Source organism: Eschrichtius robustus, chromosome 6 (genome assembly GCF_028021215.1).
Source record: "Eschrichtius robustus isolate mEscRob2 chromosome 6, mEscRob2.pri, whole genome shotgun sequence".
In the NCBI taxonomy this organism is placed as follows: domain Eukaryota; kingdom Metazoa; phylum Chordata; class Mammalia; order Artiodactyla; family Eschrichtiidae; genus Eschrichtius; species Eschrichtius robustus.
Genome location: NC_090829.1, coordinates 62,201,907 through 62,226,417, shown reverse-complemented (window position 1 = coordinate 62,226,417; position 24,511 = coordinate 62,201,907). Strand labels below are relative to the sequence as shown.

Sequence of the window (24,511 nt, the reverse complement as noted above, 5' to 3'; positions counted from 1 at the left end):
AGCATCAGAACCAGACTGAAATATGACACAAATTTTGGAATTATCAGGTTTAGAATTTAAAGTAACTAATATGTTAAGGGCCCTAATGGAGCAGTAGGTGACATGCAAGAACATATGGGTAATGTAAGCAGAGAGATGGAAACTCTAAGAAAAAAAATCAAAAGAAAATGCCAGGAATCAAAAACATTGTAACAGAAATGAGGAATGCATTTGATGGACTCAGGGCAGACTGGACACAGCTGAGAAAAGGAACAGTGACCTTGAACTTATGTCAGTGGAAACTTCCCAAATTGAAATGCAAAGAGAAATAATGAAAACAAACAAACAGAACATAATATCTGAGAATTGTGGGACAATTTTAAAAGGTGTAATATATGCATCATTTGAATACTACAAGGAGAAGAAAGAAAGAGGCAGGAGAAATATTTGAAGTAATAATGGCCAAGATATTTCCAAAATTAATGACATACACCAAATTATAGAACCAGGAAGTTCAGGGTATACCAAAAGCAGGATACATGTCAAAAATTTTTTGAATCATATTAAAACTGCAGGAAACCAAAGACAAAAAAAGTCTTGAAAAAAGCTACAAGGGAAAAACACCTTATCTATAGAGGAGCAAGGATAAGAAATACATCAGACATAGCTAGTAGGAAGCAGCCACATAGCACAGGGAGATCAGCTCAGTGCTTTGTGACCACCTAGAGAGGTGGGATAGGGAGGGTGGGACGGAGAAGCAAGAGGGAGGAGATATGGGGATATATGTATATGTATAGCTGATTCACTTTGTTGTACAGCAGAAACCTACACACCATTGTAAAGCAATTATACTCCAATAAAGATGTCAAAAAAAATAGAATAGTGGGTCGTGAACAAATTTAAAAAAAAAAAGAAATACATCAGACTTAAGAAGAGTGGACTGTTAAAATAAACACTGCATATTTTCAAGAAAAAAAAAATAGAGTGGAGTAAGATATTTATAAAGGGTTGAAAGAAAAAAAATCAGCCTATATATTCTGTGTCCAGTGAAATTATCCTTCACACTTGAAGGAGAAATAAGGACTTCCTCAGACAAGCAAAAATTGAGGGAATTTGTCACCGGTAGACTTGCTTTACAAGAAATGGTTAAGTTCTTTAAGGAGAAGGAAAATGATGCAGGTCAGAAACTTGGATCTCTATAAAGAAAAGAAGAACGATAGAGAAAGAATAAACAAAGGCAAAATAAAATCTCTTGGTTTTTTTATTCTTAATTGATCTCACAGATAAGTTTATTCAAAATAATAATAGCAAGAATGTGTTTGGTGTTAGTAGCTTAAGGGTAAATAAAAATAGGAGGAAAGATCAAGGAGGCACATCCAAAAGGAAGAAATCAGCTCCTATTATTTTGTCAAGAGAATATGTTGGACAAGTTGGAAATTTTTAAATGGAACATTCAGTAGAAATGATATATCAAGAAAAAAAATTCTTCCAAGTGGTTTAATGAAGTGTTTCATGAGGTAAACAGAAAGGAAGAGAAATGAGCCACTGTGCTGAAATAGTATATTTATAAGACTTTCTGGGTTTTTAAAAAATTTCTTCTATGTTTGACAATTTTTATTTTAAAAACTCAACAGAAAAAAATGCTTGCTGGTCACTCATTTCTGTATTATGGTGGTGAATGTGTGAGGTGAACTACAGTATGAACATATCAAAATGAATCTGAGAAGAATGCTTTCATGTTCACCAAATGGTCTGTGTTACCCTTATTTTCTTAAGTGTTACGTGCATTTACTCTTTTTCTCTTAATAAAGTTATTTATTTATTTATTTTTGGCTGCATTGGGTCTCCGTTGCTGCACGCGGGCTTTCTCTAGTTGCAGTGAGCAGGCTTCTCATTGAGGTGGCTTCTCTTGTTGTGGAGGCATGGGCTCTAGGCGTGCGGGCTTCAGTAGTTGTGGCGTGAGGGCTCAGTAGTTGTGGTGCACGGGCTTAGTTGCTCCACGACATGTGGGATCTTCCTGGACCAGGGCTCGAACCCATGTCCCCTGCATTGGCAGGCGGATTCTTAACCACTGCGCCACCAGGGAAGTCCTGCATTTACTCGTAATATGACTTCTGATAATTTTACTATTTTACACTCAACATTAAAGTTCCTTTTTTTGTTTTTTATGATTTAATGTTAGTATATTCTTTTTTTTTAATTTTTTAAAATTTATTTTTATATTTATTTATGGCTGCATTGGGTCTTTGTTTCTGTGCGAGGGCTTTCTCTCGTTGCAGCAAGTGGGGGCCACTCTTCATCGCGGTGCGCGGGCCTCTCACTATCGTGGCGTCTCTTGTTGTGGAGCACAGGCTCCAGACGCGCAGGCTCAGTAATTGTGTCTCACGGGCCTAGTTGCTCCGCGGCATGTGGGATCTTCCCAGACCAGGGCTCGAACCCGTGTCCCCTGCATTGGCAGGCAGATTCTCAACCACTGCGCCACCAGGGAAGCCCAATGTTAGTATATTCTTAAAAAATGAATGATCCATATAAATTTATTTCTTAACCTTTCTATGGATGAGCCATTATAATTTCCAGTCTGCCTTAGTTTATAAAATCTGACTGTAAGAGTTGCTTTTTTAAAATCCACTGATCATAAAAATATGTTTTCATTGACTTTTTGAGGATACATGAATTGTGACTATAACTTGTAATTTTGATGTATTCAGATTTATCAGTCTTTTCCTTGGCAGTTTGTACTTGCGACTTGCCCCTACTGTGAGGTCATAAATATGGTATCCAGTGTTTTCTGTCTTTTCTTATTTCTCACTCATTTCATATATACAATTTTTTTTTCTTGAATGTTCAACCTACAAATGGAAACTTCTCATTGGGTTTTTAAATAGGCATGTGGAAGTCCAGGTGTTTGGTGACCACCATGGCAATGCTGTGTACTTGTTTGAAAGAGACTGTAGTGTACAGAGGAGACATCAGAAGATCATTGAGGAGGCCCCAGGGGTAAGGATCTTGTAAAGAAATTTGTCAGCTTCTCTATATTGTAAATCTCAGTCACTGACTTTTGGGTCAGAAATCTGTGAAGCTAGTATTCCCCCCAAGTCCTGCTGAACAACATTCCCCAGTAGTAATACAGCCTCACTGCAGTGTTGGGGATGAGGAAGGGTTGATATTCTGGGGCTACCATACTGAGGGCGCACTAAGACCATGATCCTTCTGGATGGTATCTGGGAAAATCTGCTCTGATCCAAGTAGTATCTGACTTACAGTGAACAGCTACCGTTTCCATGCAGATTTTAAATTGTAATTAATTAGCGTGTTTGAGGAATGGAATGGTCTTGTTAATTGAATGTATTTTTTATGAAGAACATTCTTTTAACTGGTGTTTCAGATGTTCCTAAAATATATTAATCATCTTCCCAACTTAAAGGTTATGTTGTGTAGAGGAGAGATTTGGATTTGCTCTTATTTGGCCACTTTTGCCCCCTTACAATTGTTTACATCTGAGTCTACCTCTTGATTGACTCAGGTTGTCACCCGGGTCAAGGCCTACTCCTAGGATTACCTATTTTCAGATTTACATTTCTTTGGAATCTGCTACTGCCGTAGGCCTCTTGTCCAAAGTTATATGCATGTTTTTTTCAATATGTATTTCTAAAAGGTCAGAGATCTAAGGTTTCTGATTCATCAGTTAGTTATTCTCATACTGTATTCAAAACTTAATTTCTGTTGCAGAGTATATTATACCGTCTGAAGTAAATGTCAACAATAATTTCAATAAAGCCTTATTTTCAAGCAGTGATTGCTTAAATAAAAATCTGTAGAGCACCATTTAACAATGTTAAAAGGCTTTGCCTACTTATTGATAGACATTTTATGAACCTTTTTTTTTTTTTGGCCGTGCCATGCACGGCACGCGGGATCTTATTTCCCCAACCAGGGATTGAACCTGCGCCCCCTGCAGTGGAAGTGCGAAATCTTAACCACTGGACCGCCAGGGAAGTCCCTGAACCTTTCTTATTAACTTGCAATCTCAACATTTACCATTATTCCAAGATAATTATTGGGCATATGACCCAGATTGCTTTATCATCTTGAAACAAATAGAAATTATTCAAAGTTTTTGTATTGATATATGTAATTTTAAGTGGACATATGATCATGAAAGTTATTTTGGGGAATTCTGTGGCAGTCCAGTGGTTAGGACTAAGTGCTTTCACTGTTGTGGGCCTGGGTTCCATCCCTGGTTGGGGATCTAAGATCCTGCAAGCCGCACAGCACGGCCAAAAAAAAAAAAGAAAAGAAAAGATAGTCATTTAGTAGGTACAAGGGACAGAGATATGTCATTATGCTAAGTAATATCTGCAATTCATAGAAATTACTAACAGAATCATTAAACTTTGGTATAGGGACAGTTGAACTGTGGTATAAGACAGTATTTCATGATGAAATGTATAACATCAGATATTTATCCTTATTATCTCTTTAATGCAATATTTGATACATAGAAATGTACTATTGAATCTTAATGGAAACTTCTAGTAGAACAAAGTACTAATGGAAATTTATTTCAAATATTTTTTCATAGCCTGGTATTAAACCTGAAGTAAGAAAAAAGCTCGGAGAAGCTGCAGTCAGAGCTGCTAAAGCTGTAAATTATGTTGGCGCAGGTATGTCAAGATTGGCTTCTAACAGAGGAGGAGGAAAATTCATTTGTGTTTTGAAAGGCAAACGAAACATACAGCTTTGAAATCATTGGCTTTCAAACTTTTTTGACTATATCCACATTAAGAAGTACATTTTACGTTGAGAACCAGTATGTAAACGTGTTTATGTTTATATACATGTATATTGGGGGAAAAAAGTCACTAAACAGTACTTAGCCTAATTCTGTATAATGCTATTTGATATTTTCTATCCTATTTTGAAATAAAATCGCTAAAATGATTTTTTTGCATTTTTCAAAATTAGTAAACTTAAATGTTTTAGAGCAGTTTTAGGTTCACAGCACAATTGAGCAGCAAGTTCAAAGAGTTCCCACACCCCTTGTGCCCCCCCAACACAGCCTCCCCCACTGTCGACATCCAGCACCAGAGCAGTGCTTTTGTTACAACTGACGAACCTACATGGACACATCATTATCACCCAGGGTCCATAGTTTACATTAGGGTTGCTCTTGATGTTGTACATTCTGTGAGTTTGGAGAAATATATAATGACACGTGTCCAACATGTATCCACCATTGTAATATCTTACAGAATAGTCTCAGTGCCCTAAATATGCTCTTCATTCCTCCCTGCCTCCAACCCCTGACAACCACTGATCTTTTTATTGCTTCTATAGTTTTGTCTTTTCTAAAATGTTACATAGTTGGAATCATACAGTATGTAGCCTTTTCAGGATGGCTTCTTTCACTTAGTAATATGTATTTAAGTAGTATGCATTTAAGTTTCCTCCATATCTTTTCATGGCTTGATAGCTCATTTCTGTTTAGTGTTGAATAATATTCCATTGTCTGGATGTACCACAGTTTACTTATCTTCTGACCTACTGAAGGACATCCAAGTTTGGTAATTATAAATAAAGCTACTATAAACATCTGTGTACAGGGTTTTGTGTAGACACAGCTTCAGTTCATTTGAGTAAATACCAAGAAGTATGATTGCTGGATCACATGGTAAGAGTATGTTTAGTTTTGTAAGAAACTGCCAAAGTGTTCCAAAGCAGCTGTACCATTTTGCAATCCCACCAGCAGTGAATGAGAACTCCTGTTGCTCCACATCCTCACCAGCATTTGGTGTTGTCAGTGTTCCAGATTATGGCTACTCTAATACGTGTGTAGTGGTATCTCAGTGTTTTAATTTGCATTTTCCTGATAACATATGATATGCAGCATCTTCTCATATGCTTACTTGCCATCTGTATGTCTTTGGTGAGGTGTCTCTTCAGGTCTTTTGCCGATTTTTTTTTTTTTTTAAATAAGTTTATTTATTTATTTATTTTATTTTTGGCTGCGTTGGGTCTTCGTTGCTTCGCCCGGGCTTTCTCTAGTTGCGGCGAGCGGGGGGTACTCTTCGTTGTGGTGCACCAGCTTCTCATTGCGGTGGCTTCTCGTTGCGGAGCACGGGCTCTAGGAACGTGGGCTCAGTAGTTGTGGCACGCGGGCTCAGGAGTTGTGGCGCATGGGCTTAGTTGCTCCATGGCATGTGGGATCTTCCCAGACCAGGGCTCGAACCCGTGTCCCCTGCATTGGCAGGCAGATTCTCAACCACTGCGCCACCAGGGAAACCCCTTGCCCATTTTTTAATTGGGTTGTTTGCTTTCTTATTGTCGAGCTTTAAGGGTTCTTTATATATTAGATAACAGTCTTTCATCAGATGTACCATGTACCTTTTGCAAATATTTTCTCTCAGTCTGTGGCTAGTTTTTGCATTCTGTTGACATTGTCTTTTGCCAAGCGGAAGTTTTTAATTTTAGTGAAGTCCAGTTTATCAATTGTTTTTTTCATGGATCATGCCTTTGCTGTTGTATCTAAAAAGGACATCGCCATGCTCAAGGTCAACTAGGTTTTTTCCTGTGTTGTGTTCTAGGAGTTTTATGGTTTTGTGTTTTACATTTAGGTCTTTGAACCATTTTGAGTTAATTTTTGTAAGGTCTGTGTTGAGATTCTTTTTTTTTTTTTCCTGCATGTAGTTGCCCAGTTGCTCCAGCACCGTTTCTTGAAAAGACTGTTTTTTCTCCATTGTATTGCCTTTGCTCCTTTGTCAAAGATCAGTTGTCTATATTTATGTCGGTCTATTTCTGGACTCTCTATTCTGTTCCACTGATCTATTTGTTCTCTCACTGGTACTTCACTGATTTGATTACTGTAGCTTTATAGTAAGTCTTGAATTCAGATAGTGTCAGTCTTCCCATTTTGTCATTTTGTCAGACTGAGTTGGTTATTCGGGTCTTTTGCCTCTCCGTATAACCGTTAGAATCAGTTTTTTGATATCCACAAAATAACTTGCTGGGATTTTGATTGGGGTTGCATTGACTCTATATAACAAGTTGGGAAGAACTGACATCTTTACAATGTTGAGTCTTCCCACCCATGAACATGGAATATTTCTCCATTTATTTAATTCTTCTTTGACTTCTTTTACCAGAATTTTATAGTTTCCTCATATAGATCTTATACATATTCTGTTAGATTTATACCTATTTCATGGGGGAGGGTGCTAATGTAAATAGTATTGTGTTTTTAATTTCAAATTCAACTTGTTTGCTGGTATGTCGGAGAACAATTGACTTTTGTATATTAACCTTGTATCCTGCAACCATGATATGATCACTTATTAGTTCCAGGAGGTTTTTTTGTCAACTTTTTTATAAAGATGATCAAGTCATCTGTGAACAGTCAGTTTTATTTCTTCTTTCCCAATCTATATACCATTTATTTCCTTTTCTTGTCTTACTGTATTAGATAGGACTTCTGGTATGATGTTGAAAAGGAGTGGTGAAAGTGGACATCCTTGCCTTATTTCTGATCTTAGTGGGAAGGCTTCTAGTTTCTCACCATTAAGTATGATGGTAGCTGTGTAGGTTTTTGTAAATCTTCTTTATCAAATTGAGGAGGTTCCCCTCTGTTCCTAGTTTGTTGAGAGTTTTTATTATAATTGGGTACTAGATTTCATCAAATGCTTTTTCTGCATTTATTGATATGATCACATGGTTTTGCTTTAGCCTGTTGATGTGATAGATTACATTAATTGATTTTCTAATGTTGAACCAGCCTTGCATACCTGGGATAAATCTTACCTGGTCATGGTGGGATTTTTATATGTTGTTGGATTTGATTTGCTAATATTTTCTTGAGGATTACTTCATCAGTGTTCTTAAGAGATATTGGTCTGTAGTTTCCTTGTAACATCTTTGGTTTTGGTATTAAGGTAACGCTGGCCTCATAGAATGAGTTAGGAAAAATTCTGTCTTCTGGAATAGACTGTAGAAAATTGGTATAAATTCTGCCTTCAGTGTTTGGTAGAATTTACCAGTAAACCAATCTGGGCCTGCTGCTTTCTGTTTTGAAGGTTATTAATGATTGTTTCAATTTCTTTAATAGATATAGGCCTATTTAAATTCTGTTTTTTGCTTGTGTGAGTTTTGGCAGATTGTGTCTTTCAAGGAATTGGCCCATTTCATCTAGGTTATTAAATTTGTGAGCATAATGTTGTTAATAATATTCCTTTATTATCCTTTTAATGTTCATAAGGTCTGTAGTGATGTTCCTTCCTTCATGTCTGATATTAGTAATTTCTGTCCTCTTTTTTTCTTAGATAGCCTGTCTAGAGGCTTATCACTTTTATTGATCTTTTCAAAGAACCAACTTTTGGTTTTGTTGATTTTTTTTCTATTTTCTGTCTTCAGTTTCATGAATTTCTACTCTATTATTTCTTTTCTTCTGTTTACCTTGGAAGTAATTTGCTTTTCCTTTTTTAGTTTCCTAAAGTAGAAGCTTAGATTAATTGTAGATCTTTCTTCTCTTCAAATATATGGATTCAATGCTATAAATTGCCATCTAATACTGCTTTCTATGCATCTCACAAATTTTGAAAAGTTGTATCCTCATATTCATCTAGTTTAAACAATTTTTAGATTTCTTTTGAGATTTCTTCTTTGACACGTGTTATTTAGTAGTGTGTTGTTTAATCTGCAAGTATTTGGGGATTTTTTTCCAGCTATCTTTCTGTTATGATTTCTAGTTCAATTTATTGATTTTTAGTTTAATTGTGGTCTGAGAGCAGACATTATATGTTATCTATTCTTTTAAATTTGTTAAGGTCTTTTTCTGTGGCCCTGAATGTGGTCTGTCATGGTGATTGTTCCATGCAAGTATGACAATATGTAATCTGCTGTTGTTGGATGAATTAGTCTATAGGTGTCAATTATTCCATTTTATTGACTGTGCTATTGAGTTCATCTATGTCCTTACTAATATTCTGCCTGCTGGGTTTATCCATTTCTAATAGAGGGGTATTAAAGTCTCCAATTGATTAGTGGATTCATCTATTTATTCTTGCAGTTCTCAGTTTTTACCTGATGTATTTTGACACCCTGTTTTCAGATGCGTAAACATTAAAGATTGTTACGTCTTGGTTTATTGACCCTATTTCATTTCCTTCGCTATGAAGAACTTCTAATAGGCTAGATTTTTTTTTTTATTAATTAATTAATTAATTTATGGCTGTGTTGGGTCTTGGTTGCTGTGCGAGGGCTTTCTCTAGTTGCGGCAAGTGGGGGCCACTCTTCATCGCGGTGCGCGGGCCTCTCACTGTCCCGCCTCTCTTGTTGCGGAGCACAGGCTCCAGACGCGCAGGCTCAGTAGTTGTGGCGCACAGGCTTAGTTGCTCCATGGCATGTGGGATCTTCCCAGACCAGGGCTCGAACCCGTGTCCCCTGCATTGGCAGGCAGATTCTCAACCACTGCACCACCAGGGAAGCCCCAAGAACTTCTTTTAACATTTCTTGCAGGGCAAGTCTACTGCCAATAAATTCTCTCAATTTTTGTTTATCTAAGATAGTCTTTATTTCTCCTTCACTTTGGAAGGATAACTTAACAAGGTACAGAATTCTAGGTTGATGGGTTTTTTTTTTTTATACTTGGCTGACTTTCTTTATAGATTTTTGAAATTTATTTATTTATTTATTATTTATTTATTTATTTTTGGCTGCATTGGGTCTTCGTTGCTGCACATGGGCTTTCTCTAGTTGCGGTGAGCGGGGGCTACTCTTCGTTGCGGTGCATGGGCTTCTCACTGTGGTGGCTTCTCGTTGCGGAGCACGGGCTCTAAGCACACAGGCTTCAGTAGTTGTGGCTTGCGGGCTCTAGAGTGCAGGCTCAGTAGTTGTGGCGCACGGGCTTAGTTGCTCTGCAGCATGTGGGATCTTCCCGGACCAGGGCTCGAACCTGTGTCCCCTGCATTGGCAGGCGGATTCTTAACCACTGCGCCACCAGGGAAGCCCTTGATGATTGTTTTAGACAACACTTTAAATAGTTCACTCTGCTCTTCTTGGTTGCATGGTTTCTGAGGAGAAGTCAGATATAATTCTTATCTTTTCTCTTTTATAAGTAAGGTGTGTTTTTTTTCCTTGGGTTCTTTCAGGATTTTTGATTTTCTGTACTTTGAAAATGATATTGTAGGTATAGTTTGCCTAGGTGTAGTTTTTCTGGCATTTATCCTGCTTTGTGTTCTCTGACCTCCCTGGATCAGTGATTCAGTGTCCAACATTAAATTTTAGTCATTATTGCTTCAGATACTGCTTTTGTTCCTTTCTTTACTTATCTTATGGTATTCCCATTATGCATATGTTACACCTTTTCTAGTTCTCCACAGTTCTTGGATATTCTGTTCTGTTTTTTTCAGTCTTTTTTCTCTTTGATTTTAATTTTGGAAGTTTCTGTTGTCATGTCCTCAAGCTCAGAGATTCTTTCCTTGGCTGTGTGCAATCTACTGATAAGTCCATCAAAGGCATTCTTCATTTCTCTAATGGTATGTTTGATCTTTAGATTTTTTTTTTCTTTCTTAAAATTTCCATGTCTACTTATATTTAACTGTTCTTACATGTTGTGTACTTTTTCCATTAAAACCCTTAACATATTAATTAAAGGGTTTTTAAGTTCTTGTTCTGATAATTCTATCAGATAATTATGATAATTATAATTCTATCATATCTTAGTCTGGTTATGATGCTTTTTCAGTCTCTCGAAACTGTGTTTTTTGCCTCTTAGGATGCCATGTAATTTGTTCTTGATAGCCAGAGGTTAATGTACCAGGTAAAAGGAACTGTGGTAAATAGGTCTTTAGTAGTGTATTGGTTAGGTACAGGGAAGGTGAAATGTTCTATAGACCTGTGATTCAGTCTAAGTCTTTTGGTGTGCTTGCGCTCTGAACTGTGAACTTCATCAGTGTTTTTCAGTTGGTTTTTGTTTATTTGTTTTTTATTTATTCCCTTATGTGGGACAGAATGGCTGGAGTTGTGTATTTCTCTTCCCTCAATTACATTAATTAGGCCCTGATAAAATCCCAATAGTTTAGGCTCTAATAAAATAGTTTCTCTGAAGGACGGATCTTGTTCAGAAGAACAGAACTCTGGCATACTTCATATGGTTCGTTTTCCCCTCCCACTGCTAGAAACTCAAGGGATTTTTTTCTCCAGTGTTCACTGTGAGGACCTGGTAGAGCTTCTGGAGGTAAAACTTATAAAAGTGTTGGGAGCTCCCTATAACTTCATCCCCCCCGGGGGTTTTTAACTCTTGGAACTGTCCACACTGAGCCTCCAGCAATTTGTCAATTACAGTCCAGGTTTTCCTTCTCCAGTACTTGTTCCCACAGAGGTTTTTGCTCATGGGTTTCTGTTCCAATAAGTTGTGAATCTCTGTTTTCACCTTTCTGTGTCTCTAATTTGGGGGGCAGCGGTTTGCCTTGTAACCTCATGTCTGTGATGCATCTAAGAAGAGTTGTTGATTTTTCATCTTATTCAGCTTTTTCTTGTTGTCAGAATGGAATGGTAACTTCTAAGTTCCTTCCATGCTGGGCCAGAAACTGGAAGTCTTCACTAAATTTTTACAATCCACTAACTCCTCCACAGTTTGAAAAGCAAGTTTTAAATTATATGGAATTAGCCTTAGGCTAAGTGAAAAAAATTCAAACACAAAAGACTGTATACTATATGATTTCATTTATATGACATTCTAGAAAAAACCTGTGATAGAAAGCAGACCAGTGATTGCCTGGAGCTGGGGCCTGGTGAAGGGACTGACTGCAAAGGGAACAAGGGAATGTTTTGGATGATGGAAGTATGTTGTATTTTCATTGTGGTGGTGGTTATATGACTGTATTCAATTGCTGAAACTCAGCACACTATATTTAAAATAGATAAATTTTACTGTCTGGAATTATACCTTAATAAAGTTGGGGGAAGTGTAGTACTTAGTAGAATGTCAGTAGATAAGACATTAACATAGTGTTTAGTTACTAAGTAATCTCCCCATGGGTCACTAGCAAAAGGACTTTTAAAGACACTTCCAAAGCGCACAGTCAGGAGAAAAAAATGTTGTGTTTTTCTCCACAGAGTTAGAGTGAGATGGGATGTCACAGTGAGGTTTCCAGGGATCTTGGTACGCAGAAGCTGTAACACATGGTCCAACCATGTTCTAACTGCTACAACAGCTGAGACTTATTCATAACTTGGGCTTACCGTTTGCTTGAAACCCCAAATATACTTTTCTATTGTTAAATTTCATGTGGCTCCGTATTTTTGATTGAGAATCATTTGCTGCTGCAAAACATGAGATGTTTTCTTCATGAAATGCAAAATGTTTACCATTGAATGAAGGCAGCTGTAAAACTTGATATGATCTATCAAGAAAGATTTTGATTCCTACTGATTATATACTGTTGAAATGTGACGACTGTATTTTATATTTAGGAACTGTGGAGTTTATTATGGACTCAAAGCACAATTTCTACTTCATGGAGATGAATACAAGGCTGCAAGTGGAACACCCTGTTACTGAGATGATCACAGGAACTGACTTGGTGGAATGGCAGCTTAGGGTGGGAGTATTTTTTCTGTTAAAAATCAGTGTCGAGAATACATTCCCTTCTTAAAACCTCTTGAAAGGAGGCATCGCTTTGGACAAGGGTTCAATTCTTAGTGGTTGTCATGAGGATAGGAAAATGGGAGGTTAAAGGTGGCATTACATTTGATGCAGTTTATGGACTCAGATCCTAATCTGTCACTTACCATCTTTCCCCCTTAGACATGGGGCAGCCAGCAGGCGAGCTGCTGTCACTGAGGCTTGCTTGTGACCACACTGTCTCAACACAAAGCCTTGTGCTCTGAGACCACATCATTCAGGTCCAGACCATCATGAGATTTTAGAGGCAGGACAGATGCTAGCCAAGGTGAAATAAGCTAAGGAAAAGATGGGAATGAAGAGCCAAGGGAAGGGTCTGGATTAACAGAGGGGTCCACGTGCAAGTGCTGACAGAATGTTGATGGCCCATGAAGGGATAAATGTAGCTATTCAGAGTAAATGTTTAGAAAATTTTAAAGCACTTTAACATTTCTGTGACACATCTACTGAATTTTACTGAAGTCTTAAGTCTACAACTGTTCTTCACTGGCCTGAATCTGAGTTCTACAAGCTTATTCCTTCAAACATTTATGATAATAACTTAGTCTGTTTTGTTCTCTTTATTGAAAACAGTAGATGTTTACAACCTGTTGTTTAATATAAAAAATGTTTTTAAGTAGTATGAATGTTCTTGATCTCTGTAGGATTCTTTGTTCTTTATATAGCCTGAAACGAAATTATTTTTTCCACGTTGTGATGCTAAAGTCTTGATTATTTTGATAATTTTGTCTTTGCAGAACTTCTGTGGACAGTAATAGAACATTCCTTTTGCTGGTTCCTTGGGGATGATTGGTGGTTTTAATTGAGCCATAAGATTCTTCTGGGCCTTCTGGGCATTGGGAGCTAATGAAAACCAGGCACATCAGGCTAGTAAGTGTTAGTAAGTGTCAGGAAAACTGTAGCGGGTTTATAAACTTTTGGAAAGAGTGCTTATGTTTCCAGAATTCAAGGAAAGGAATATTTTTTTTCTGAAGCGGTAACCACAAGAGTCCAGAATTTTGAAATCATGAAGGATAAAGGGTTTCCAAGGATTAAAGAGGAGAAAGCTTTTGGACATTAGGGGGACCAGCAGACATTTATTTCTGCAGGTCAAGAAACTGTAAGAGCTTTAGAAAGAGAAATAGGCTTTTATCATCTGGGGAGGGTTTCTAGAACTTAGGGATGCCATTGGACCTTGTTTACAGTGTTCAAGGTACTTTGGAGTCTGGCTTCCAAACAGAGGTAAAACAAGGGGTGTCTCCATGTGGTGAGGCAAGAGTTCAAGCTCCAGGACCTGTCTCTGGAGTCACCAGCTTTGTAGAGCAAGGGAGAAATGATGTGAGCGCCCAGGCTGCAGGTGCAGATGGTTAGTGGTTTCAGGAGAGGCTGGTGAAATATCCAAGGTCCAGGGCTTCCAAAGGGTCAATGTCTAAGCCCCAGAGAACTCAGATGGTACACATTTCTAAGTACCCAGAGGCATGGTTGGGTCAGTCTCTTCTGGGCCCAGATAGAAGCCAACTTCAGAGGAAAGCAAATAGGCAAAGATAGCCAGGTTGAAATTGCGCTATATAGTCAGCAATAAGATCACATCTTAGAATATGGACATATGGTCATTCTTTTCCTTTTTTATACTAAAACAAATAGAATTCTTTTTTTTTTTTGAAATAGAATTCTTTATTAGAACATTAAAGAGTATTTTATTATAAAGGATTAGAATGAAATGATAATAGCTAACACTTACATAGTGCTTACTTTATGCCAGGCATTTTTCTCTGAAGCATTAAGAGGTTACAGAGGGCTTCCCTGGTGGCACAGTGGTTGAGAATCTGCCTGCCAATGCAGGGGACACGGGTTCGAGCCCTGGTCTGGGAAGATCCCACGTGCCGCGGAGCAGCTGGGCCTGTGAGCCACAACTACTGAGCCTGCGCATCTGCAGCCTGTGCTCCGCAACAAGAGAGGCTGCGATAGTGAGAGGCCCGCGCACCGCGATGAAGAGTGGCCCCTGCTTGCCGCAACTAGAGAAAGCCCTTGCACAGAAACGAAGACCCAACACAACCAAAAATAAATAATTAATTAATTAATTTAAAAAAAAAGAGGTTACAGAAACTTACCCAGAATATGAGTATGCCCAGAACAGAATAAGTATAGAGACAGAATTTGAACCCAGGCAATACGGCTGCAGTCTTTGGCTCCAAACACCATGGCATAAAGCCATTCAATTTAGTCCATTTTCCTTTCATTTTCACTGTTGTGGTTCCTGATTTTTCTTATCTACAGATTTAAAGAGATGAAACCTTTGCTTGTTTTACACTTACCTGTCTAGTTCAGTGTGCTGCTAAGTTAGAGTTTTTCCCTATATCTTTTGCCATCTCAGTTTGTCATTTTCTCATCTTGGAGGAAAACTTAAGGGGAGAGAGAAGAGAGGGACAGTGTGCCCTCCAATAGCCTTTTCCAAGTTATATTAGTTGAAGAGAGAGATTTGTTGTATTAGTATATAAGAGCCAAAATAATAATAATTACAGTAGTGATAAACAATGCTGATCATCCTGTTTATAATCTGGTATCTTGCAATATACATAAACATAACAAAATTTAAAAAACATCATGTTCCCCTGTTTGTTTTGCTTGATCGCTTGGTGATGAAGATGACAAAGATGACTAATGCCACGCTTTAGGCATAGCTGTGAAAATAGTCCTAAACACCAGCTAATAATTTACTATAAAAAAGCTTGATTTGGTAACTGAGTGCTAATGTTTTAAATGAAAACTGAGAATATCTTGCCAGTAAGAAATTTCAGTTTTCATTATATTGAAAAAGGACTGATACTTATATTTGTGATTTAGTCATTGGTTTGCCTGTTTTCTCTATTTAAAAATTCTAGAAACCCATTGTAATTAGTACAGTATTTTCAAGCTGCATCTGTTTTTTAATCTACTTTTGCTTTTGCCCAATACTCGAGTGGGTGGATAAAATAAGAGTTTTTATTTGGCTTCATTATAAAGTCCTGATGTACATTTTACGTAGAAAAGAATAAGACCATCGACTAAGTCTCATAGCTGCTAGAAGGTGTATATTCATAAGAAGCACATACTCTTCTTTTACCAGATTGCAGCAGGAGAGAAGATTCCTTTGAGCCAGGAAGAAATAACTCTGCGGGGCCATGCCTTTGAAGCTAGAATATATGCAGAAGATCCTAACAATAACTTCATGCCAGGGGCTGGACCATTAGTGCATCTCTCCACCCCTCGAGCAGACCTTGCCACTAGGATTGAAACTGGAGTACGGCAAGGTAAAGTGAAATAAAGCAAAAAGTCTCAGTGTTTAAAAATTGTTAGTACATTATTGGTTTTGTATGGGGTCTTTTCCCTATGTCTTGTGGATATATCTAGTGTGCTTTAAAATAAAGGATTTAGTTGATTTCTCTGTAATCTTTACTTTTCCTTCTGGAATAGTCATTTTTAAAGAATAACTAGGGGCTTCCCTGGTGGCGCAGTGGTTGAGAATCGGCCTGCTAATGCAGGGGACACGGGTTCGAGCCCTGGTCTGGGAAGATCCCACGTGCCGCGGAGCAACTAGGCCCGTGAACCACAGCTGCTGAGCCTGCGTGTCTGGAGCCTGTGCTCCGCAAGAGAGGTCACGATAGTGAGAGGCCCGCGCATCGCAATGAAGAGGGGCCCCCACTCGCCGCAACTAGGGAAAGCCCTCGCACAGAAACGAAGACCCAACACAGCTAAAAATAAATAAATAAATAAATTAATTAATTAAAAAAAAAAAAGAATAACTAGTATTTTTAAGCAGTACTACTCTCTTTTTTGAAATGCAGCAGCACTTAGTCAAGCCTAAGCAACAAATATTTTGTGGGTACTGTTTTATATTTTTTACTTTGCCTAGTTCCAAATATAATTTAAGGTGACTGATAACTGCTATGTCCAAGGCACTCTGCCTTCGAGGGAGTGAAAGTCAAGCTGAAAAATTAATAAATAAATTTAGTGCAAGCTAAACAGTAATAAATGAAAGAAAGAAAAGTAAAAAAATGACAGTGCAAGAACTGTCATGATTCACGTATGATTAATAACGATGGTCATAACAGTTATTTAGCACTTACTATGTACAGGCACTGTTCTAGGTGATGTTTCTACCTGGGCTCCTTTAACTATGAGAACTACCCTATGAATAGGTGTTATTATCACTCCCATTTTCCAGATGAGGAAGCCAGGGCACAGAGAAGTGACTTGTCCAAGGTCACCCTTGGAGCCAAGATTCAGACCCAGGCATTCTGGCTCCAGGTTTTATGCTCTGAGCCACCACTGTTTACTGCCACCTTAACTTTAGTTGCCAGAGAAGTTATACAGATGGTGAGTGATAAAATACAGCAATTGTCAGGAATAACAGGTTATGTTAGGCTGGTATAATCAGGACACGTTTCTAAGAGGAAGTCTGGAGTGGATTTGAGTAGGCAGATATAACAGCATATCAGAAAAGTAAAGAAAAGAGGGTTTAACTAAAGATGTGTTTGAAGAACTGTGAGAAAATATGTGGCTGGAGAAAAGGGTTCAGGACAGTGAGTAGTTGGAGATATGGCTGGAGATACAGAATGAGAGCAAATTGTATAGGGTCTGGAAAGCCAAAATGAATGAGGACTTCTTAATGATAAACTGGCAGCATTTTGAGAGTTCTGGCTAACCCACAGCAAGATTTGGTAGTCAGTAAATTTTTTCATATCAGCGGCACATCATAGAGAGAAGAGGGAACTTGCAATAGAAAAAAAAAGAATCTGTGAGGCAAGCAAAGCTTGCAATATACCTTAATAAAGGTGCTCAAAGGATAACAGAGATGTAACTCTAATACAGACTCCCAGATTCACATCCTGGCACTGAGGAGGATAATCTAGTCCAGGAAGCTTCCCCCAACCCCCCTCTTTTGTGTTTCCTGAGTCCCTTGTGTATTCACCTTGGGCATTGCCCTTTTATATTATCTTCTGATGATCTTTTACTCCTTGTCTACCTTCTCCATTAGACTATAAGAGCCTTAAGAGAGGGACTGTGTCTTCTATGTTATATTTGCAGGACTTTGCTCAAGCCTAGGCCTAGAAGGTGTTCACTATGTGTTGGTGGGTGGGTGGATGGCTGGGTGGATAAGGGAGTGTGATCTAACCCCTTGATTCTACAGATGAAGACTCTGGGGTTCAGAGGGGTCCAGTGGCCTGTCAAAATCACGGAAAGGTCCTAGAACAGTATTCTGTGTAACACACCACATCCTTTTGTCTTGAACCATTCTAACCAGTGATATGTGCGTGGTTCACATTCTTGTTCTCTGAGACTTGGTAATGACAGCTGCTATTTGTTTATCAGCTCTGCCAGGTATGGCATTTGGCACTTGATTGTCAATCCTCCCAACAAGCATATAGTATAGAGGAATTATTGTCCTTTTTTTTTCTGATGAGGAAACTGAGGGGGTGGAGGGAAGGAAATGCCAAGGACAGAAGTGATTGTGATATGAGAGGATAGAGGGAGTTTGTACTGACTTCCTAAAATGAGAAGGGAAAAGAAGGTTCAGACGAAGAAAGGATGGGGAAAACCAGCCTGTGTGTCATTGAATGACTATTTGGGGCGTGGTGCTCTTGGATGGCCACACCCTCCTTAACAACTTCTGTTTTTAAACCCCCCGTGAGCCTCAGTTCCTCATGAATAAAATGGTGGTAAGGATATCTGTGGTGCAGGAGTTTGTGAGGATTAAGTGTGAAATGTACATAAAGCCCCAGGAGAATGTCTTACTTATCATACTTTCTCTCTTTAAGTTTTAACTTTGGTTACTGTGGTTTTTCAATTTCAGGAGATGAAGTTTCAGTGCATTATGACCCCATGATTGCAAAGCTGGTTGTGTGGGCTGCAGATCGCCAGGCAGCCTTGACGAAACTGAGGTACAGCCTTCGACAGTACAGTGTGAGTGACCTGGGGCCTTGTCAGTGGCCCTGTTGTTCTCTGCATCTCTACAGCCAAGCGTGACTGTTAGGATTGGTCAACTTTGTCCTTGTCAACTTATTTCCTCCAATTACCCATATGTCACAAACAGAATAATTTCACATGGAAGAATTTCCTATGGGTCAGAATAGAGTTTGAGGACTTCTTAATTTCAGCTAGAAAAGAAAGATTGCAAGACTAAAACTATCAGCATCAGTGTTGACCTCAGTATGAAATTTCTATTCATCCTGTAGATGAGGCCACGACATGCGTGTGGCCTATAGTCTGGTGTTATTTTCTGTGAAGGAAGATAATTATGTTCAGTCTTACCCATTTGAAAGGTTTTGTTGCTTTTCTGTAGCCATTCATTTCCTTGGTGCAGTAAGTCCCATACCACATTGATTTAGCTTCATAGAAGGACTTCTTATTAACCTGTGATATTCAAATTATTATATATCGTGAATTTGATCAAACCTCCTTTTTCTGTGGCTCCACCCACACTGGCCTCTTTGCTACTCCTTAGACACACCCAGCATGGAGCCATGTGTTCCCGTTCTCCTTTCCAGAATATTCTTCCCGCACATGATTCCCTCCTCACCGTCCTCAGCCCTGCTCACTGTGACCCTCAGAGTCCTTCCAGGCCACCCCACAGAACCCTTTGCTGTTCTCTCTTCCTTTAGCCAGCCTTCTTTCTCTTCATATCACCTGACATTATATTAGATATTTGTTTATAGATATTGCTGTCATCTGTCCCTTGAATGTAAGCTCTGTGGAGGCAAGGACTGTGTTTTGTTCCTCACTGTGTCCACAGTATCCAGGTCAGGGCCTGGCACCTAAAAGGCACTCAGTAGGGGGCTTCCCTGGTGGTGCAGTGGTTGAGAGTCTGCCTGCCAATGCAGGGGACACGGGTTCGAGCCCTGGTCTGGGAAGATCCCACGTGCCGCGGGGCGACTAGGCCCGTGAGCCACAACTGCTGAGCCTGCACGTCTGGAGCCTGTGCTTCACTACAAGAGAGGCCGCGATAGTGAGAGGCCCGCGCACCGCGATGAAGAGTGGCCCCCACTTGCCGCAAGTAGAGAAAGCCCTCGCACAGAAACGAAGACCCAACACAGCCATAAATAAATAAATAAATAAATTTTTTAATAAATAAATAAAATAAAAGGCACTCAGTAAATGGCTATAACATAAATGAATGAATGGATGAATGAGTGAATGAATGAATGAACCCAAGGCTCAAATAGCAGTTTTGCCCGGGATCCCATTTATTGGGTGGATTTGGGTTAATTTTATACCTTTTTAAATTTTTATATCAGTGTGTCAAAGTTGGATTTTAGTGTTGGAAGGAAGCTCTTTTCAGGTCGTATAATCCTACCCATCCCCAGTGCAGCAATCTTACTCTGTTTGCGGTTTTCCTATTTCGTGGGTGTGTTCTGAGCGGCAAGTCTTCAATATCTTGCAAGTAAATCTCATTTAAGTTTCTTAACGTTTACTTGCTTTCCTAACCTGAGTCAATTAAACGTCTCCACGCTACCTACCCAACACCATTTCCTACGTTGTCTTCATCATAGTAAATTACATAGTGTTGTGTGCAGATGTATAGTGATGATGAAGTGGGTTTTTTCATTTTGTTTGGTTTTTCCTGAGGGTTATTCATAGTAGAAAATACTTAGTAGAAAGAGCAGATGCCATAGAAATGTTTTTCTGAATATGTTGTTTTCCCCACTCACTGGGGACATCGGCTTTTCTTTCCCCTAGATTGTTGGGCTGCACACCAACATTGACTTCCTCCTCAAACTGTCTGGCCACCCAGAGTTTGAAGCTGGGAATGTGCACACTGATTTCATCCCTCAGCACCGCAAAGAACTGTTGCCCCATCGGAAGACCACAGCCAAAGAATTTTTATGCCAGGCAGCTCTGGGGCTCATCCTCAAAGAGAAAGCTATGACTGATGTTTTCAAAATCCAGACACAAGGTACGGAATGCTTTTCTCTTTCTTCTGCTTATCAAGATTTTATGAATAATCATTGAACATGCTTTTTTTTTTTTTTTTTTGGCTGTGCCACACGGCTTATGGGATCTCAGTTCCCAACCAGGGATTGAACCCAGGCCACAGTAGTGAACACCCAGAATCCTAACCACTAGGCCACCAGGGAACTCCCGCTTTTCTTTCTTTATGCCACTCCTACCTCCCTTTTCTTCTGTCAGTGATTGACACCTTCCTCTGCTAAAGTGTTTTTTAGTGTCAAGTAGAGCTCCTCACATAACATGGATGCGCCCATCAACACCCTTTAACCCATTAAATATAACTTAACTCATCACCTAACAGCGTAATGTAGAGAAGGAATTATTTTCAAGCAAACACTGGTTCTCCCCGCATCCCATGCTGCTATCCCTTCCAACTTTTTTTTTTTTTTTAATTTATTTTTCACTTCCTTCCAACTTCTTTTATTCACCACTCCTTGTGGCCTACTTTGTTGTATCCTCTGTACCTGCAGCAACTTCCTTGGTCCTGGAGACTAAAGACAGAGCGCCAGAGATGCTCAGATTCCCTTGGGTTACCCATGCTTTATTGTTGAGTTAGTTCCTCCTCTCTTTTTCTATTCTGTGATCAAATTTCTGACTAGCTAGACACCTAGGTACTTCACTGTATCATAGAATCTGGGCACGGGGGGGACTCTGACAGATTCATCCTGGCTGCCACACGCATGCATCCCTGCTTCAGCATCCCTGCTGAGTTGTTGCCCAGCCTCCTAACACCTCAGGAAGCTGGAAATTCATAATGAAAATTCATTAGTTAATTACAGTTTCAGTCAGTTCTCTGTTAAGAAGTTCTTCCCTCTAAATTGGCAAAATCTGAGCTCTCCCAAATTTGCTCCATAATGTTTCCTCAGGCTATCTCTGATCTTTGGAGCAAACAGAAAAAGAAAAAATTGAATCCATTTATCCCTTCATTATTATTAGGATTATTATATTATTATAGGATCCTGTTATTGGGATCTTTAATTTCTAGATTCATTCAAGAAAGTTACATTGAAAGCTTAAAATATATAACTATATTTGGAGATTTGTGCTCTGTCCTCATTTGGTCCTTTTACATTAAATAAATGCATCTAACTATACCCCATCTGGTATTCCTAAGCCTGGACTTAGCATTTTTAGAATGGAGTGTCCTCTTACTCTCACTTTCCTTTTTAAAATTTATAACCAGCACAGTGAGGAGTTTCAGAATAAATTGCTTCAATTTAGCTACTCTGTAGCTCCTGGATATTGTCTAACAGAGGGTGAACACACAAATGTCTGGGGTGGACCAGTAAAAGAGGCCAGGTAAAAGAAAAATAGTGAGTGGTGAGGATTTGGGTGACCTGGAATGCGTTTGTCCTGTCAAAAAAGGTGGCCACTGTGCAGTTTACGTCACCAGAGGATGAGAGTTGAGGCTGCAAATATTCTGATTTTCAAGAGAAACTGGGATTTTTTTCATATAAAATTTCCTGAGCCGTAAATGAAAGTGTCTAATTTAAATTTAAAGCAATGAGGGGGCTTCCCTGGTGGTCCAGTGGTTAAGAATCTGCCTTCCAATTCAGGGGACGTGGGTTCGATCTCTGGTCAGGGGACTAAGATCCCACATGCCACGGGGCAACTAAGCCTGCGTGCTGCAACTACTGAGCCCACGCGCCACAACTAGAGAGCCCCCATACTGCAACTACAGAACCTATGCACTCTGGAGCCCACGAGCCACAACTACTGAGCCCGCACGCTCTGGAGCCCACGTGCCACAGCTAGAGAGAAGCCCGCGTGCCGCAACGAAGGATCCCACGTGCCGCCACTAAGACCCAAGGCAGGCAAAAATAAATAAATAAATATTAAAAAAAGAAAAAAAAGGAAAAAATAGCTTTAAAAAAATTTTTTTTAATTAAATTTAAAGCAGTGAATAGAACAAAGAAAACACATTTGAGCTGCCAATATAGGACCTCTTATGTTTTCTTTTGTTAGTAAGCTTTTTTTTTTTTTTTAAATTTTATTTATTTATTTATTTATTTATTTTTATGGCTGTGTTGGGTCTTCGTTTCTGTGCGAGGGCTTTCTCCAGTTGCGGCAAGCGGGGGCCACTCTTATTGTGGTGTGCGGGCCTCTCACTATCACGGCCTCTCTTGTTGCGGAGCACAGGCTCCAGGCGCGCAGGCTCAGTAATTGTGGCTCACGGGCCCAGTTGCTCCGCGGCATGTGGGATCTTCCCAGACCAGGGCTCGAACCCGTGTCCCCTGCATTGGCAGGCAGACTCTCAACCACTGCGCCACCAGGGAAGCCCCTGTTAGTAAGCTTGATGTTCATTAATTTGTTGTTGAATTTTAAATTTTTTCTAGATCAATACTCTCCTTTTGTATCCAGCAGTGGAAGAAGACTGAATATCTGTTACACCAGAAACATGACTCTTAGGGATGGTAAAAACAGTAAGTAATGTTTTATTAAAAGAGGAATGTGCTTCATAGAAATAGAGCACATTTACCTGAAAAAAAAGGATTCAGTCTGGCCACTATCAATTACATTTTTTAAGATCCCTAGCCTAAACATTGGAAGGAAGCATGCTAAAATAATAGAATTGATTGGCTCTGGGTGGTAGAGTTAATGTTTTTTTTTTTTTTATTTTTTACCCTTTTTCTATATTTGGTAAATATTTTTAAAATATGTCATAAAACGTACATAGCAAAATGGCTGAAATGAAATATGACAAAACATTAGTGAGATTACCGTTGGATGGTGGGATTTGAGGCAGTCTTTTTTCCGCCTCTTCTTTGTACTTTCTTTGCTTTGCAGTTTTTCTTCAGTGAGCATGTATGACTTTTAAAGAAGAAAAGCAGCGTTAATGAAGGGGAGTCACTGTTTTACCCACCTATTGGTGGTGAAACTGAGGCATGGGAGGTGCAGTAAAACTTACTCAAGGCTAGTAAGTGGCAGAGCCAAGATTGACACCCAGTCTTTCTGACCTTGGCCCCTGTGCTATTTCCACCACTTTTCCAGTGGAAAATTGAGTTTTGGTTGCAAAGTAATTTGAATAGGCTCAGGAGGGGGCCTGATTTATTGTAACTTAAGTCAGGAAGGGCTGAAACCTAAGCCAGAAGGTGGTTTATAAACTTATGGCTGGAACAGTGTATCAGAGGAACCAGAATCCTGTGATAGCAGGTGGCTATATCCCTTTTGCTGCAGGACAGTTTGCCTGGCAAGCCAGATGGGTGCAGAGTCAGGGCTGGGAGGACTGGATGACCTTAAATGTGAGGTGTCAATGAACTGTGCTAACTCCATTATCAGAATGTGCCTACATTCTACATGTAGAACAGAATGCTCCTGCCAGCTCATCACAGCGCCCTCTGCCCCAGACAGAGTGGGATTTTCTGTACCTCAACTCTGTGTAGATATCAGTCACTTATTAGAAGATTCTTTGTTCACAGAAGTTGATTGGGTTATAGCTCTTTAGGTATTTTTTTCATTCTGAACCTAGATGGTCATTGCCCTAAGTGCCTTGAGTACATGGAAAGAAAGTTTGCAAACATCCCTTATAAAGTAGCATTCTGCAAATGGTTAACCTATCCATTTTATACTGGTGTATTTGTTCATTTCATCCTAAAAAACAGCCTCCAAAATCTGGGAGTATCTTACTCTAGACTCCTATATGCTGTACACAAGTATCGGCAGCAAAGTTTCAGTGACCTCTTCAACCTAAACTGAACAGAAAGATCACATGTGTGACTGTAATTCAAATGAGCCAACTGTAATTTGGCGTGGATCTTCACTAAGGCTCTGAGCAGTATTTTGGATTATGCTGCATTGTTTGGGATTTTGTGGTTTTAATTTTTAAAGTAAATAAATATATAATTGAAAAGCCAACATGCATGCTGTTCACTACATCCTTTTGGTAGTATT

General features: G+C 39.2%; 1 protein-coding gene across 1 annotated transcript in view; it reads left to right on the top strand.

Annotated features, from left to right (window-relative positions):
• MCCC1 (methylcrotonyl-CoA carboxylase subunit 1) overlaps positions 1 to 24,511 on the top strand; it is a 63,520-nt gene that overhangs the window by 26,864 nt on the left and 12,145 nt on the right. Inside the window, exons 8-14 of the mRNA XM_068546302.1 lie at positions 2,865 to 2,976; positions 4,562 to 4,643; positions 12,445 to 12,572; positions 15,741 to 15,924; positions 18,468 to 18,577; positions 20,351 to 20,567; positions 22,957 to 23,043. Coding sequence (XP_068402403.1) covers positions 2,865 to 2,976; positions 4,562 to 4,643; positions 12,445 to 12,572; positions 15,741 to 15,924; positions 18,468 to 18,577; positions 20,351 to 20,567; positions 22,957 to 23,043 — 920 coding nt within the window. The remainder of the gene's footprint in view (positions 1 to 2,864; positions 2,977 to 4,561; positions 4,644 to 12,444; positions 12,573 to 15,740; positions 15,925 to 18,467; positions 18,578 to 20,350; positions 20,568 to 22,956; positions 23,044 to 24,511) is intronic.